We start from the raw sequence: 18,221 nt of genomic DNA on the forward strand, positions 1-18,221 counted from the left end.
AATTTTGTTAATTCTCTATAACTATTTCAAAGGAGCCTTATTGGAGTAGTAAAAGTAATCGAACTTGAAAACCAACTGCTGCGCCACTCTTCTTCCATTCTCCAGCTGCTACCGGGCACCACTCATTTCTGGCGATACTGATTTTGTCGCAAAAGGATGCCCTCCAATCGCCGCTCTGCTCGCCACTGCGCATGGGCAGGTTGGGTGCGGTGTGCGTGCGGTGGAGCAGAGCGGGCGCGTCACGTGCGGAGTGACGCGATGGACGCTCGCGCCCGTCTCCCGACCTCCATCTCTTTCCATATCCGCCATCTTGCTCACCGCGTGTTTCCTTTGGGTCCGGGCAAGCATAATAAGGTTTGTGATTGGGGGGGGGGGGGGGCAAGAAAAGTTTTCTGTGATTGTAAGTCGTCGGACAGTCGGCAGTCTGATAAGGTCGAGGTGAAATCCGCGTCCTGCCGAGTGGAGCGTTGCTGGGGGAAGGATTCGTATCATTGGAACAAGTTAAAAATTAGTTGGCAGCTGGGATTTTAAAAGCGGGCTGTTTGTGCTAATTTAGTGGCTGGCTGTTGTTCAGAGGCCGGGGACGTTAGGCCGCGTCCTGACTTTTTGCGGGGTGCTGGGGGTTGGGGGAGGAAAGTACATTAATCTTGTGTCTGGGGAGAAACGTGGTGGTTTCCTGGGATCGTGAGTTTTACGAATCGGAGCGGGCTGTATTGCTGCTGTCGGTTACCTTCAGAAGCGACACAGCGTGAGTGTAGCTGAAGTTTTCAATTTGGCACCGTCCATTTATACTTGGTATTTGAGAAATACCGTTGAAGTGAAACAGAATTGCGATGAATAAATTTAAGAATTGTGTATATTTGCAGAAGGTTAGACGTAAGCGTGCAGGTGTTGAAACTACAAATAGAAAATTTTGAGCAGAAACATAATTTTGAATTAACAGGAATAAATTGTATTTCGTATCTGCAAAGACAGCTAGACGCAAGTATCGATAATTTTAACTGATCTTTGATTTTTTTTTTCCTAGAGTAAACACTATGAATCAGGAAAAGTTAGCTAAACTACAGGCTCAGGTCCGGATAGGAGGAAAGGTGAGATCTTTGCCTAATTACAGTTCAAATTGCTTAATACAGTTCAACTCACATTGCCTATTTTTCACTTTTGCTGACGTTACATTTATTTAGTACCTTTCATGATCTCAGGACGTCCTAAAGTGTTTTTACAGGCAGTGAAGTACTTGTGAAGTGTAGTCACTCATTGCAATGTAGCATGTATTAATTTGCCTGTACTTGTGCATTACACCATCTTAAGGTGTGTGTTTTTTTTGCCACCAGTTTTTGCCTATATGCAATGGAGATAGCCTGGAACTGGTGAAGACGGTTGTGACAAATGCACTGTGGTCTTGGCTCAGATTGGTTAATATTGTAAAATCTTCCTGAGCAGTAAAATGTCAATATCGAGATGCAGTGTGACTTGAAGGAAAACTTTTTTGAAGATTTTTTTTTTGATTTACATCTTGAGTTTGTCCATAGCCTCTTCAATTGGAAGGTTGTGGGTTCAGGGCCCATTTTAGGATTGTGTGTGTATTTGGCCTGACACTTCAGTGCAGGACTGAGGAAGTAGTGCGCTTTTATAGGTATAACCCTTTCGATAAGATGTTAAACTGAGGCCCCTGTTGCCTGTTCTGGATGTTCAGGCTGATGTTTAAGATCCTGTGACATTATTTTGCAGAGCAGCAGGTACCCTGTTCCCCCTCAACTAACAAGTGGAACAAGTTACCCTTACTCAATGGCAGTGGCATTTACTATTAAGAGTGTTTTAATTCTAAGTAATTCATTGTATGTGATCAATTTTGGGAGGCTTTGTGATATAATAAACTGTCCTGTAATATAAAAAAAAACTGCGGATGCTGGAAATCCAAAACAAAAACGAAAACAGAATTACCTGGAAAAACTCAGCAGGTCTGGCAGCATCGGCGGAGAAGAAAAGAGTTGACATTTCGAGTCCTCATGACCCTTCGACAGAACTTGAGTTCGAATCCAAGAAAGAGTTGAAATCAACTCTTTCTTGGACTCGAACTCAAGTTCTGTCGAAGGGTCATGAGGACTCGAAACGTCAACTCTTTTCTTCTCCGCCGATGCTGCCAGACCTGCTGAGTTTTTCCAGGTAATTCTGTTTTCGTTTTTGTCCTGTAATATAATTGGGTTTTTTTATTCGTTCATAGGATGTGGGCATTGCTGGCTAAGCCAGCATTTATTGCCCATGCCTTTGTTCAGATGGCATTTAAGAGTCAACCATATTGCTGTGTGTCTGGAGTCACATGTAGGCAGATTTCCTTCCCTAAAGGACATTAATGAACCAGTTGGGATTTTACAACAATCAACAATAGTTTCATGGTCAAATTCCACCATCTGCCGTGGCGGGATTCTAACTAGTCCAGCGACAATACCACTATGCCATCGCCTCCCTGTATCAGGTGTTTACCAAAAAAAGCATTATCAGAGGACCTTTGCTACATGGGCTACAGCAGTTCAAGAAGATGACCCATCACCTTGGCAACTAGGGATAGGTAACAATGTCAGCCTTGCCAGTGATGCCCAAATTCTGACAACTACAAATAAAGTTGTATACAAAGGAAATGCTTAGGTTGCTGATATTGATGCTGGGATTCTGCAAAAATATTTCTCTTTTTTTATTCATTCATGGGATGTGGGTTTTGCTGGCTGGGCCAGCATTTATTGCCCATCCCTAGTTGCCCTTGATGTGGTGGTGAGTTGCATCCTTGAACCGTTGCAGTCCATGTGGTGTAGGTACACCAAGATGTTCCAAGATTTTAACCCAATGACAGTGAAGGAACGGTGATATATTTCTAAGTCAGGATGCTGAGTGACTTGGAGGGGAACTTCCAGGTGGTGTAATTCCCATCCATCTGCTGCCTTTGTCCTTCTAGATAGTAAGTGGTTGTGGGTTTGGAAAGTGCTATCTCAGGATCCTTGGTGAATTCCTGCAGTGCATCTTGTAGACGGTACACACTGCTGCTACTGTGATTTGGTGGTGGAGGGAGTGAATGTTTGTGGATCCGGTGAAAATCAAGTGGGCTACTTTGTTCTGGACAGCGTCAAGCTTCTTGAGTGTTGTGCGAGCTGCACTCATCCAGGCTAGTGGAGAGTATTCCATCACACTCCTGACTTGTGACATGTAGATGGTGGACAGACTTTGGAGAGTCAGGAGGTGAGTTACTTGTCGCAGGATTCCTAGCCCCTGACCAGCTCTTGTAGCCACAGTATTTATATGGCAAGTCCAGTTGGTTGGCTTAATTAGCAGTTTCAAAGTTTAAACTATGGTAACAAAGGAAGCCTTTATGTATCTTTCATCTTGGATTATGTGAAGATTTTGAGGAATTAATTTCCCTTTAGTTAAACTATAATCCACCCCTTAAACCCCACCCCCCAACCTCTGGGAACACACAAAGGCACTAAGAATGCAAACTGGTACTGAAGTGCTATTCTGGCTTTTGGATTAAACCATAGTGGGAGGCAGTGGCTTAGTGGTCTTTTCAGTGGACTAGTATTCCAGAGACCCAGGGTAATGCTCTGGGGACACTGGCTTTGAATCCCATCACGGCAGATGGTGAAATTTGAATCTAATAAAAATCTGGAATTTAAAGTTTGATAATGACCATGAAACCATTGCAAATTCTCGTAAAATCCCATCTGGTTAACTAATGTCCTTAGCTAACCTGGCCTATGTGTGACTCCAGACCAAGGGCAATTAGGAATAGACAATAAATGTTGGCCAAGCCAGCGACGCCCATGAACGAGTAAAGAAAAAAAAAATTGAAATGAGACTTATTCTTAATTTGGCAGGTACCTTGACATGAGTGATCCGTGTGTTGCATGCAACATGAGTTACATAGCGCAGGTACTTTTTGTTCCTCACTCAATGAATAGCAAATAAAATGTCTACCTGTGGAATGGATGTTGTCTCTAAGTGAGCTATGCAATCTGATCTTGTCATATTACACTGCCCTTATTACAATATTATTTTGAACATTTAACTTCAAGCTTTTTCCCTCATGTCTACCGAAAGGAAAAGTTAGAAGGGAATGTTTGTTGAAAAGACCTGTTTTAGAGTGAGAATTTGGATCCTGATGGCTTATTAAGTAAATACACAGTGAATAGGCAGCTTGAATGACATTATTCTTCACTTGGCAGATGCCTTGAGTTGTGAGTGGATCAGTGTTGTTATTTGGTGCGTTTGTGTATTGTTCTCCACCTGGAGAATGGAGTGTTGGAAATCACCCAAGGTTCCTAGTTCTGCACACTATTCAGTGATGGTGGCTGGAAGATGCTGTGAGTTAACAGTAGGATTGAGCTTGGCTTTGATGCTCTGCAGTTGAATTGGTTGTTCATTCAGGCAGGAAAAATTGCTACTTTGTTGCAGTACAAGATGACTGTCCCGTGCCGGAAACCATACCCCAGTTTGGGCCGTTGTATGCAGGAGCAAGGGGCAATTTGCATAAACTAAAGTGTGCATAGTGCTAGTGATGTATGTCTGTTGTAATGTGAGACTCTTTCAGAAAGTTGAATGTGAATTTTACAGTATATTACCAATTTTGCAGTGAATGTTTCTGATTAGAAAGGGTTTGATCATAGATATAAATTATTATTATTATTATGTTTGCTTTACCCTAAAATCTCCATTTATGAGTTGATACTAGAAAGAATTTTTCAGTCCTTTAGATTACTGTAAACTTAGAGGCAGTTACAGTAATATTCTTGGTCATTTCAGATGTTGCCTACCAAATTTAAATAATATAACTTCAATGGATTTTTGCAGGTTTAGCCCTTTAGTAGGTTTCTCCCTCTTTGTTAAATTTGTTCCCTGTAGCAGTGCAGGTAAGGTGGAATCTGCACTCTGGCATTTTCAGGTAACTATCTATAATGCAACTAGCTCATTCTTGATAGTTTTTGGTAGTATTTGGTTTGGTTTCTCACATGACACAAGACAGCTATTATGGATCATACATTTGACTTTTACTTATGATAATGTGCATGTTTTTGGCTCTTGATTTGTTTGTTTTTAAAATATTTCTTGCCCAGTTATTCCATGGCAGCCACACTTGAAAATGCGGATATGCACCTTTACTCTATGTTCCTTCTAAACCTGCAAGTAAAGCTAAATTTAAGCATTTACTCGCGCTGTTCCTTTCTGAAGAGACAATTTAGGATGTGCAAGAATGGAATTAACCTTTCAATTTGAACAGTTGGTTTGGATCTCTCAACTAAGATTGGGAGCCTAATGTGCCAGTTATTGTGCAACAAGTCTGTGTTTGACAATCTTGAAATCTCTTAAATCACCAAACACTTACTTTACCTCAAAGCCTTCTCTACTTGACTGAAAGACCTGTTAATATAATTATATTCCGGTTTTACAAATAACTTGCAAGTATTGAAATACCACTGTTTCTAAATTGCGTGATTGCACAAAACTGAACCTAATGACTTTTGCAATGCTAATGTTAAATCTTTTGCCATCTTTAATTTACAGTATTGCTTACCATAATTACTAACTTATGTGTTATACATTTAACCTATTTATAGTAATACATTTTGCCTATTTGTTTCTGGGGACAATTCTTTAGTTTTCATAGTCCAGGCACTAGCTTTTGTGCATGGATATATGCATGGTTATACTTGCTTCATTCTACTGGTCAATGTTTAAAAAAAAATTGTACAATAACTTTAATCGACAGATCAAGATTATTAATACATGAGAATAGTCTGGTGGCATAATGTTGTGGACTTGGATTTATGTCTGCCTGATGTATTTCCTTTTTTTTAACTGCTTCCCTTGAGAAATTTTATGCATTGTGTTAGATTTGGTCACAGCAACATTGGAAAAAATCTTGAGTGCAGCCTATTAAACTAAACAAAATTGTAATAGTAATAGAACAAAGGACCTTTGAAATAAACTGTTTTGCTTATTTGTAATATGCCACTTTATTGCCAAGCTCATGTAAAATAATGTATTGTTTTCAGGTTGCAAAGTAAGCTTTGCATTAAGTGTGTTAAGCATTTGTATAATCTTGTACTATTGCACAGATAAATTATATTTGACTCTAAATGTTTATGTTGCTGAAAACAATGGTGGGATTCGACATAAATATCTCTCAGGTTGATGTGGTTAGCAATTTCAAAGTTTAAATTAATAGCAAAGAAAGCCTTTATGTATTTTTTCCCTTTTGACTAGTTTCTAGCCAGACTAATTAACTTTGTGATCAATGCAATTTGTCAGGGCACAGCTCGCAGAAAGAAGAAGGTAGTGCACAGAACAGCTACAGCTGATGACAAGAAATTGCAAAGCTCTCTGAAGAAACTGGCAGTTAATAATATTGCTGGAATTGAAGAGGTATACGCATTTTACGCTTCATTATTTGATTTCCGCACAACTTTTAGGGTGCATTCCTCACCTTGTTTTGTTAATAGAAACTATTTTTCCAATTTGTCTACTGTATGTAACATGATTACATTGTAGTTATGTTGCTGACATTGTTTATATTTCCCCAGCATTGATCTTGCTTGGTGAAACAGTGCAATTAGTATGGGCTCTTTTTTTTTTGCCACTTCAATTTCTTTAGAGAAGCACTTGGCAGTTCAACAACTATAAAGTACATCCGCAGAATTGGCTAAAGTGATGACTAGTTTGGTGAACTACCTAAAGGTTGTGCAATAGCTCTTCTGTTAACTTGTAAATACAGTGAACCATGTGCCACAAAGTTCCATGGTTCATTCTCTAGTCTTGCTCAATAAACTTAATCAAAACAGCACTTTGGGCAGTACAAATTGGCCTCGGCTATGGTTCCTAATTCTGATAGTTGCACAGTAACTGCTGTTGAAAAATGTGGACCTGTGAATATTGGATGCGAATAAAGTTGGACGTGATTTCCTCTTTTTGTTGCTTTATGATTCATAACATAAACCCTCATTGCCTGGTCTTGAGCATGAAGAATAGCCAGTTGGTCTGGGCAGTAGAGGCGGCTGGCACTGACTGACCATACAGCAACGTTTTTGGAATAATGGATGAAAATTTGAATAACCCTGTACAGTAGTGGGAGAGAAATTTCATGATTTATGGTCATCAGCTGATTCCCCTGCAATGAAATTACTATTTAACACTAGTATTGAAAATATTTTGTTTTCAGATGAATGGCACACTTTTATGACTATTTCTATTTTGTACCAAACAGGTGAATATGATTAAAGATGATGGTCAGGTCATTCACTTCAATAATCCTAAAGTGCAGGCCTCATTATCTGCCAATACCTTTGCTATTACCGGCCATGCTGAGACAAAACAAATCACAGAAATGCTTCCAGGCATTCTCAGCCAGCTTGGAGCTGACAGTCTAACAAGCCTTAGAAAGTTAGCTGAGCAGTTGCCACGGCAAGGTATGTATAAGATGATATTGAGTGGTTTGCATAATTATATTCGCATTATTAGATTCTTAATAAAAAGTTGATCTTAGTCTTGTTTTGTCACGTGAGAATATGTGCAGTGGGTTTTCCAAGCTAAGAAAACAATAGGAATGTGGACCTCTTCCATGGGAATATAGATCTATGCTGGTCGACATATATGTTGAACAAGCAGATCATTCAATTTACAGCCTATTGTACTAATTGAGAAATATTAGATGGGTCCCAGTGAATTCTAAGACACATTCAATTTTTTAGATAAGGGTATCAACAGTTAGTTTAAAATAAAGAACTTGCATTTATATAGTGCTTTTCGCAACCTCATGATGTCCCAAAGCATTTTATAACCATTTATGTGCTTTCCAAGTGTGGTCACTGCTTATAATGTAGGAAATGTGGTTGCTCGTCTGCACACGGCACATGGGAAGGGATAATAACGAAATAATCCGCTGTTAAATGAGGGATGAAATTTGACCAAGAAACTGGGGAGAACTCCCCTGTTTGAATTAGTCTCATGGGAATCTTGTACATCAATCTGAGAAGGCAGTTGAGATATTGGGTTCCTGTCTCATTTGAAAGACAGCACCTCCAACAATGCAGCATTACCTCAACACTGCACTGGAGTGTCGGTCTAGATTATGTGATCATATTCTTTTCTTTCAGGTGAGAGTGCTACTGCTGAGCTAAAGCTTTTATTATAATAAATTGAGCCAGGATTTGTTCCCACAGTGCACTAACTATTTTCTACAGTAGCCCAAAACAAAAACTAACTTGTATTCTGATTTTTGCTTTTATGTGTTGATGCTGGTTGCATTTTGTTTGGCTTCAATGTACATTGCCATGTGAATTTTCACACTGGCTTAGGCTGCTAGGCCTAAAATCTGAACATTCCTGGCTACAGAATATTCCGGAGGAATAGACCAAGGAGTGGCCAATGGTTTTAATCAAAGGTTCAATTACAGCATTGAAACTTGGAAGTAGGAATTGTTAGAAATAAAAAATTGAATCAAGATGATTAGAGTTAGTGGAACTGTTACTCCATTAAGAGTTTATTTTAGATCAAAAACAGGAAGAAAAACAGAATAGAAATAGCGGAATAGAGAAACCAATACATCAGAGAAAATTCATGAATAGTGGACCCATAATAATGGGTGACACAAACCCAGAGCGAGCTCAGCTTAAAAAAAATATCGCTGCAAACATCGCTGGAGAAGTCCAGGATTGCTTTCAACATGGAAAGCTGTAGTGCTGAATTTTGTTTAAGGAAATAAAGTGGAGTAAGTAGTTACTGTAGGAGTAGGGAAGCATCTATAAAACAACGACTGGATACATTTTCACAAAAATTAAAGTGCAGCAAAAGTTGAAAAATTATTTTAGTGACTAGAGAGAATTAAAACAAGACTTTGGCACGTTATAAATCTACAGCTAATATAAAAGAAAATCAAATGGACCTCAGAAAATGTAGTTGGTAAACAAAAAAGTAGGCTGAGAGGGTAAGAAGAAAAGTGAGATTACTAAAATTTAAGTGTGTAGGATAACTTGGTTAAACTCAAATTGTATTCAGGATAAATCTTGGGTATAAAAAACATTGGCTAAAGGATAGAAAACAGTATGTATTTGGAGGAGATTCATCAAGGCAGGTAACATTGGTACTGTAAATTTAATCTCAAAAAATAAAACAAGGGGCTATAGATTTAAACTAATAAAGGATAAATATAGTATGGATTTTGGGAAGTTCTTTATTCCCAATTAATTCCTAATCAATATGACAATTGACTCTTGGATGTGGAAATGAGAACTCAGTAAGTCGCATGGCTCTCTGGATTGTGCTCCAAAGATATGGATGTCCAAGAAACTTCATTACAATCCTACAAATCATCATGATGATATGATTGCAACTGTCTTGAGTGGGAGATCTGAAACAAATGCATTCAAAATCTGCACTGGGGTCAAGCAAGGCTGTGTGATAATGCCCATACTATTTATAATCCACCTGACAGTGATTATTCACCTCATCAAAGATTACCTGCCCACTGGTGTCAGCATTGAGTACTGTCTAGATGGAAAACTCTTGCCTCAGTTGGATCCGTGCCAAAACTAAACCAACCACCATAAGCATACATGATCTACGTTTTGTTGCTGACTTCAGTGTCATTGCACCAGGTTTGCAAGCCTCTCTCAATCTCTTCAGTTCTGCATTCAAGAGTCTTGGCCTGTCCTTAAATGCTGCCAAAACAAAACTATCAACTCACACCTGGTCAGCCAAATTTTCACCCCCCATTTATGTTGATGGAGAGACTCTGGAATATATTGAACACTCCTCATATCTTGGCAGAAATCTCTCTCAAGAGGCTGCCATTGACGAGGAGATCCAAAACCGAATCAGCTGGGTCAACTCAGCCTTCTTAAAAAAAAATTGCAGCAGTGAGTGTTTGGCAATGAAGACCTCTGCAAATCAACAAATGTCCTTGTGTACAGAGCTATTGTCGTCACCACATTGCTGTACTGCAGTGAGACCAGTGGCACATAAGAGTGCCAGAGAAATTCCATTATTCATCCTCTGCTGCAACCTCTGGATTCAATGGGAAGACCGTCAAACAAACGCTAGTGTCCTTCTTGAATGCAGCTCCTCAAGCATTCAGGCAAAACCTCTGCAAAATCAACTCTGGACTGGACACTGTCCAAAAATTGTCTTCCCTGCCAGGTCCTGTTTTGTCAGCTCTCAAATGTCCAACATTCCAGGGGAGGCTGGAGAAAATGCTTCAGAGATTCTCTGGAGCTCTCCTTGAAGCACAGCAACATTGATATTAATGATTGGGAGGAGCTTGCTACCAATTGTTCAGATTGGCAACAACTTGTCCATCAAGCTGCGTCGTGCTTTTGATTCCTGGTGTCTTAATGATAAGGCAGAGTGGCAGCAGAGGAGGAAAGAAAAAGAAGCCAATCCTGCACTTCAGATCCCACTACCTCATGAGACATCCTGCCCCATGTGTCCAAAGATCTGTGGATCAAGAATCTGTCTGTTCAATCACATTTAGACCCATGGCAGAAACTCATGACCTTGAGTAGACATCATTATCAAGCCAATGGACAGCTGCTGACAACAATAACAGAAATCAAAACCTTTGGAAACGTTTTTTAAAAAATTGAGTGGCTTTAGCATGATTTTCGATGGATGAACTAAATGGCCTCTTACTGGACACTGAAACACGCATCCTAAAATGATGAGAGAAGTTAAGAGGGAAGGAAGTCTCTCATCACGTTCTCTCATGCTTCCTTGAATAAAGAAGTTGTGCTAGAGACTGAAAGTTTGGTAGCATAACATTTATGTTCAGAAAGAAATAAACAAGGTAACTATGGGGCAATTAATTTAACTTGTTTATGGGAAAACTTATAAAGGCTTTATTACAGAATAATGTTATTAATTGGAAATATATGGGTTAAAGTCAGTGGATTGTAAAAGGCAAGTCATGTCTGCCAATTTGAGAGTTTTGAGGAGATAAGTATTGATAAAGAAAATGATGTACATGTGTATATGGGGGTGATAGAGGTATTCAAAATCATGAGGGGTCTGGGCTGAGTAGCTGGGGTAAACTTCTCATTGGTGAAAGGATCAAGAATGAGGGCGCAGAGTTTTAAGGTAATTGACAAAAGAAGCAATGGAGGCATGAGGAGAAACTGAAAAGGACACTTAGGCAGATAGATTTGACAACAAATGTAATGTGGAAAAATAGATTTTGGAAAGTAGAATACACTAAATGATAGAACTTTGAAAGGAGCTTAGCCACGTGAAGGCTCAGATGTGTCAACCTTGGCTCAGTGGTGGCATTCACCTTTTGAATTATAAGATCATAGATTCAAGCCCCACTCTAGAGACTTAAACACTGTTGACGATGCTGCCTTTCAGATGAGTCAATAAACTGAGCCTTGTTAGCTTTTTGACAGGATATAAAAGATGCCATGGAAGAGTAGGGCAGTTCTCCCAGTGTGGTGGCCAACATTTATTCCTCAACTAACACCAATAATGCAGATTATCTTGTCACTTATCTCATTGGTGTTTGTGGGACCTTATAGTTTACTAATTAGTTGCTACACTTGCCTACATTACAACAGTGACTGCACTTCAAAAGCACTGCATTGATCATAAAAGATTTAGGGATGTCCAGAGTTTATGACAGCAGCTATATAAGTCCAATTTCTTTATAACTCAGGAAAAGTAAATAAAGCTGGTTTTTTTTCTTTTTAAAAATAAATAGAATCCCAGGTTATATAAATTTGGGCAAGAGATGGATAGTAGTGGACATGTGCAACTCTACTTATGCTGTATTTAAAATATTGGCCAGTTTTGTGTTCCTTACTTAACAGTGGATCTCAGAGTAGAGTTGAGGTAGAAGATCAGCCGTGCTGTTATTGAAGGCAGAGCAAGCTCAAAAGGTCGAATGGCCTACTCCTGTTTTCTTATGTTATAAAGCAGGTGCGGAGAAGATTCCTTGGGATAATACCAAGGGTGAAAGACTTTTTTTAACTAAAGTATAGACTGCAGAAACTGGGACTTTCTTCATTAGAACATAGAAGGTTAAGTGGGAATCTAGTCAAGGTGTTCCAGATTATGAAGGATTATTGGAGAAAATCTGTTTCCATTATTGATGAATCAGTAACTACAGTTCATAGGTTTAAATTAATTGCCAAAAGAATGAAGTGAGAGATTAAGAACTTTTTTAAAACTCTGGTTTCATGACATAGAATGCCCCACCTGAAAAGGTGGAGGAAATAAAATTCAAAATGTGTTTTAACTGGAAAGTGCATAAATGTAAAGGTTACAGGTAAAAGGGATACCTGCATAACTGAACTGGAACAGACTAAATTAGCTGAAAAATTTTCTTCTGTGCTCTGAAATTGTGATTGTTAATTAGTGTGCTTTTAAAGAAAGAATAAGACTTGCATTAATGTAGTTACCGTCACAAGCTTGAAGTCCCAAAGTACTTTAAAGCCAGTGAAGTACTTTTGAAGTGTAGTTGCTGTTGTAATGTAGGAACGATGGTGGAATTTGTGTACAGGAAGCTCCTACAGACAGCAATATAATAATGATCCAGATAATCTGTTTTAATGATAATTGGGGATAAAAATTGGATAACATATCAGGGATAACTCTTCTTCGAAATGGAATTTCTTAGTGCAATTGGGATACTTGTGAGCTTATTTGTTTAGAGTTATTACTGCCCTATTGGCTGGTCTTATTCTGTTTTATCTCTGTGAACTTACAAATGGCAATTTGATTTTAAATGTGTTGCAATCTGAGTAGATTCTTGGATCAGTTTGAGTCATGAAAATGATTTTTTATAGTGACTTTCCACTGTATGTAATGCATGTCTTTAACTGTAAAGAAGCATGGTAGTACGTTAAGAACCACAGAGACAATCGGACCTACATGGTAGCATTCCTTTTACGTGTAGCTTTTAGTAGTGAGCTAAAAATGTATTTTCTCTTCAAATCTAGTTTTGGATAATAAAACGCCCAAAGCTGAAGACATTGATGAAGAAGATGACGACGTCCCAGGTAAATTAGAATTAGTATTGACCTTGCAAACTGGCTCTTGGTTCCTTATTGGCCAGAGAACTGCTGTCAGCACAGAAATTTCCTGTTGTACAATTCTTCCCATCACATTGTCAGTGTCTCTAAATTTTTGTACTTGAGCAACAGGACCACAGAAGTCAGCATTGATCAGTTTGTCAGTTCTGTATGTGTTTGTGGCCTTCTGCATTTTGGAGCATGTTGGAGCACCAGGAAATATTTAGGCACTAAGACTAAATTCTGCCATCCTCACGGATTTAAAAAGTACATCATTCTAGACTTGTAGCCAAGGTAAACTTGGGGAATTTTTTGGGTTCTGAAAAAAAGACATTCCCATTTCATGATGGAAATGTATGATTAAAAGTCCATGCAAATATATTATGAGATCATTAAGATTGTGTGCCTAAATATACAAATCCTTTCAGTGTCCATTTGTAACATTTATAGAATGTATTGCTGCATCTGAGGCCCAGATGCACCACTGGAGATCAGAAAGTCATCTTGTTCAGTCTTGGATCCTGGAGCTTGCTCAGGCTTGGGAATCTATGTGCAAGCCCTGTGGTAATGGTCACTGTCTCATGTCAAATGGCTGGACTGGTGTTGCAAAGGTCTCTGAGAATGTCCCATTATTTGCTTAATTACCTAGCCCCTGACATTTATTCAGATTAACAAATGTCCTGTGTGCTTGAACACTTTTGTCACAGAAAGGGGTTACATCTTGTAGCGACTAACGAGAGTTGTGCCAGCCTACTCATTGAGGAGTTGTGGGTTTAATGCTTTCTCTCTAGTGGGCAGTCCCAACAAGCACTGGTATTTTGGGGTTGATAACAGCCATGTTCCTGGTGACGCCTGGATTGTTCACCAGATTTGCAGGTACTGGTAATTTGTGAAGGGTACTTTTATGGCTGCAGGCACTTCAGTCTGTTATAGAAGGGTGGCATTTGTGGAGTATATACAGGTTCAAATGCTTTATTTTGAATTGGCCTCCCACCATTTTGCTGCAGCTGATGTTTAGGGTTTAGCTCCATGCCATTTTATATTCGTCATCAATGGTCAGCCAAGATCACATTTCCACGGTATCGTTCAGACCTCCTAGATGCAGAATGGTATAATGGAATTGTAGGAACTTATGGCACCGCCACTAATAGAATCATAGATACTTACAGCACAGCAGGTTGCTATTTGGTCTGTTGTGTCTGTGCTAGCTGTTAGAGCAGTCATGCTTAGTACCAGATCTGCATTTTTTTGTCCATAAGTCTGCAAGTTCCTCATCCTCCAGTACCTGATCATTTTCCAATAATTTTGATTCCATCTCCTCTAGTTGTTGTTGTTGTCCCACTTGCCAGAGGGAATTGTTTTTTTCCCCTATTCAATCAAAACCTCTCATCACTTTAAAAATCTCTTATTAGATCACCTCTTATAACCTCCTGTGTTCAAAGGAAAATAGTCCTAACTTTTGCAACCTCTCCTTGTAATTGAGGTCCCTCATCCCTGGTAATATTCTGATGAGCCTCCTCTGTACCCTTTCTACTATCTTTGTCTTTTCTAAAATGTGGTGCCCAGAATTGTTCACAATATTCCAAATGAGGCTTAACCAGTGATTTATAAAGCTCTAGCGTGATGGGCTAGATTTTGCAGTTATAACATTGGTGAAACTACCAGCGTTGCTGTCATTATCCTATGAAACTGACAGCAGCTTCTGACATGTGCAGTTAAATGCAAAGATACAGAAGCTTTTGTTAGTGATTCCCTGCTCGCCCATGAGGTATGCTGTCAAAGTATGCGGAGATGGAAATCTTGGAAATTGCCTGAATAGATGTGAGCTTTCACTTTTTATGCCTTCTGTCGCTTTCAAAACCTTGAAAAAGTTATGCCAATTGAAAGAGTTGTAACTGGATTTTTGCTGCCACGCTAACATGTCATTACTGCTGAACAACCTCTGGTCCTGAAAAATCACTTATATTTGTGGAATGTAAGATTTCTCCATTATGATAAACTAATAGATTTTTTTATTTTAATTTTTTATATTTCAGCTTCTACCTTAATCCATTTGTACGTCCCTATCTAGCTCGCGCTCTATAAAATGTTTAAAAAGTGAAGGTTAATAGCTAATTTTATTTCCTGGTTTGCTGCCTGCACAAATTCTTCAGTGTGATTGGGTGTTTAGTCTGCTTGATGACATCACTGTGCCTGGATACCAGAGATCCTCTATAGTTGGCACAATTTTCTTTGTCATCCAGTTCACGTTAACTTTGACCGTTATACCTTTCCCTTCAAAGGAATATACCTAGTTTGTTTCTGATTATTCTGTTTGTTGAATGTCCTCCATTACTGCTTTATTCTAGAATCTCACCTGTGCTAGGTCTCTTAAATACTGAATTTAGTTTTTACCTGGTTGAGCATTTTTATCTTTGATAGATTCTGGTCTCTTTCCATAATTAATTTTAAATTATTTGTCACTGTTAGATGGATGTTCTCCTATTGTGTGACGCTCCACTTGCCTTACCTCATTTCCCAGAGCCAAACCCAAAATTGCTTCCTTCCTGGTTGGACTGGAGGTATATTGATAATGCCCTGTCATGTACCTATCAGAATTTTTTTTCTCCTCTCCCCCCCCCCCCCCCCCCCCCCCCCCCCCCCCCCCCCTAGCACTGTTTATCCCAGTCTATATTAGGTTACACACCTTTTGGAATTTGCTCATCTATTTGCCTCTTGCTGTTTGGAGCTCTATATATGAAATTTTTTAAAAAACTCAACAGCTCCTCAATTTAAGCCATAGATTCACTCTGAGAAGCATCAAGTAAATCATTTCTATTTGGAACTGTAACACCATCCTTATTCAATATTTCATGCCATGCCCCTTCTCTACCATTCCTGAATATTTGGTAATTGAGAATAGTAATAACTCATTCCTGCCCTGCTGGTTCGACCTTCATTGAGGAACTGGTCTGATTTGGTGACTCCTGTCTGCAGCCATCTACAATGAATACTTCTGGAGTTCTCCATTGAAACATTTCTAAACAGTATGTTACTCTTTTTTTTCTCCCCTTTTTCTGTTGTTTCTTGCCAAGCACCCACTTTCACTGCTACATCTGAGTCTTCGGTATATCATCCTCTTGTGCCATTATCTTCTATGGGAAGCTAACAGCTGCCAAGTAACATCAAGGCTGCTCTGAAAGCTACCAGGTGGCACACAAATGGCACAGTAATGGGTTGAAGTCAGGAATTTGGAGCGGTTGAGACAGCAAATTAATATTCAATCATTCTGCTATTAATATTTTGATGTTGCAGCCTTTGGAGCTTCTTGAACATTTTTATTAGTGTATTTAACAGTTTCTGTCTCAACCTGTTAAAATCAGATGAAAATATTTCATAAGTAGTACAACATTTATGATTTAAACTCTTGCATTTTATGTTTTTTCAGACCTCGTTGAAAATTTTGATGAGGCATCAAAGAATGAAGCCAACTAATGCTGCTGGCAGACCATAGACTAGGATAAAGACTGTACCAACAAGGAAACTTAGTCCAAAGTTTTACTATATTAAAGAGTGAAAAATCACAAGTTTGCAAATACAGTGAACTAAGGCATTTTATATTTTAATGATGCTGAATGTTCAGCATCTTTCAATTGGTTGAAATCACTTGTTTGCATTTTGCACTTCGAAAGAGAATCCTTTGGTCTGAAGTTTGTAAGACAGTGAAATTTCATTAAAACGCAACCCGAATAGGTTGCAAACACAGTGGTGGGCAAGCTGGCGAAGAAGTCTTATTTAAGGTTTTCCCTCATGACATGCAAATAAAATAGATTGATTAACTCCTTGTACATCGTGTGAATTTCATTTTCGTGTTTACTTAATTAAATTGGACTCAATGGAATTAGCTGAAGGGACATACCTTGATTTCATTTTACCTTCTGAAAAGGGTATGCTTAACTTTTATAATTCTCCAAAGCATACCCTTACCAGGTATCATTGTCTACCTTCAGAAGTAGCAGACATGACAGCAAAGCTATTCTGTGTGTCATTGTATCATGTTTTGTCATACCAAACTGCAGATAGTAAAAAATGCAATTGTTTTCTACTTGGCCTACAGACACATATGGCTGTAACAGAGTTGTTGGTTGAGACTCTGCCTAATATTTAAAATCCACTTTTTTTCCTGTCTGTTCTTGCGTAGAAAGTAATTTGTGGTTCTACTGGGTAAATCCTAATTTGCCATTCTTCCTGTGACTATAGGGTAGTGCTAAATGATTCAGTTATGGAGGGCATCAGTACTGCATCCAGTCTTAGCTACACATGAACCTTAGAGTTGGTATCTGAAAAATGCAGTCAGGAGTGGCACCTCTAGCGTTGTTCCTGGTGCAGGGAAACAAGTCAGTTGTAAATATAGGCTGAGGTCGATTTACTTTGCATTTTGGTAATTAAACTTGAGACATATCAGGTGCAGGTAATACATTTGCACGTAGTAAGATAGAGAAAGCCCATGTTTTTTCTAAAAAGTAACAGATTAGTTAGTAGAACTGTGATATTTATGACTTTACTGTCAAGAACAATGGTAGGACCAGACAACTACAGTTATTGAAGTCAAATTAAATAATCATTGAAGCACTGTTTCTTGCCCATTAAACCTATTGTCTCCTTTTGATATCAGTTTTCCCCATTGTAATTGTAGCTATGAAATGTTTGAGCAGTGCATAAATGCATTGATCCCTGATCCATAATCAGATGATTCTACACAAACCCTAGTTTAGCATATCAACTGCAAGTTGTAAAATGCAGATTAATAAGCTGCACATCAATAAGGATCATAAAATTGATGTCCATTGAACAGAGGATATTGATTATTTCTCTGGCATGGTTAAAAAGTTGATTAAGACAGAGGTTTTAACTGGCAGCTATTACTGTAAACAGCTATGCACCATATGGGTCATAATCTAAGCATAGTAAATTGTAAACCATTTTAAAAGCTATTGTTGGTTCTGCTCTGACAACTTGATTATATTGATGTCCTCAAACCCCAAATAGACATGCTGCAGAATCTTCTCGTGCTTGAGATTTTGATTGGGCAGAAATGGGTTAGGTTAAAATAGTATGAATCATAATTTATAAAAATGCAATAGTTATCTAACTGATAATATACACTCTTACTGAACTTTGGCTCCCATAGTTTACAAG

General features: G+C 38.7%; 1 protein-coding gene across 3 annotated transcripts; it reads left to right on the forward strand.

The window, feature by feature from the left end:
• Nucleotides 1-234: 234 nt before the first annotated feature.
• btf3l4 (basic transcription factor 3-like 4) lies at nucleotides 235-16,861 on the forward strand. 3 transcript variants are annotated; one of them, XM_041208982.1, is made up of 6 exons: nucleotides 235-354; nucleotides 1,028-1,091; nucleotides 6,298-6,411; nucleotides 7,250-7,451; nucleotides 12,972-13,031; nucleotides 16,471-16,861. In XM_041208982.1, the coding sequence occupies exons 2-6, from the start codon at nucleotides 1,038-1,040 to the stop codon at nucleotides 16,515-16,517; spliced, it is 477 nt and encodes a 158-aa protein (XP_041064916.1). In that variant the 5' UTR covers nucleotides 235-354; nucleotides 1,028-1,037; the 3' UTR covers nucleotides 16,518-16,861. The 3 variants fall into 3 exon arrangements, with proteins under 3 accessions (XP_041064916.1, XP_041064918.1, XP_041064917.1); XM_041208984.1 differs by lacking the exon at nucleotides 235-354 and adding an exon at nucleotides 425-500; XM_041208983.1 differs by lacking the exon at nucleotides 235-354 and adding an exon at nucleotides 632-748.
• Nucleotides 16,862-18,221: the final 1,360 nt, after the last annotated feature.

Source organism: Carcharodon carcharias, chromosome 16, assembly GCF_017639515.1.
Source record: "Carcharodon carcharias isolate sCarCar2 chromosome 16, sCarCar2.pri, whole genome shotgun sequence".
Lineage (NCBI taxonomy): Eukaryota > Metazoa > Chordata > Chondrichthyes > Lamniformes > Lamnidae > Carcharodon > Carcharodon carcharias.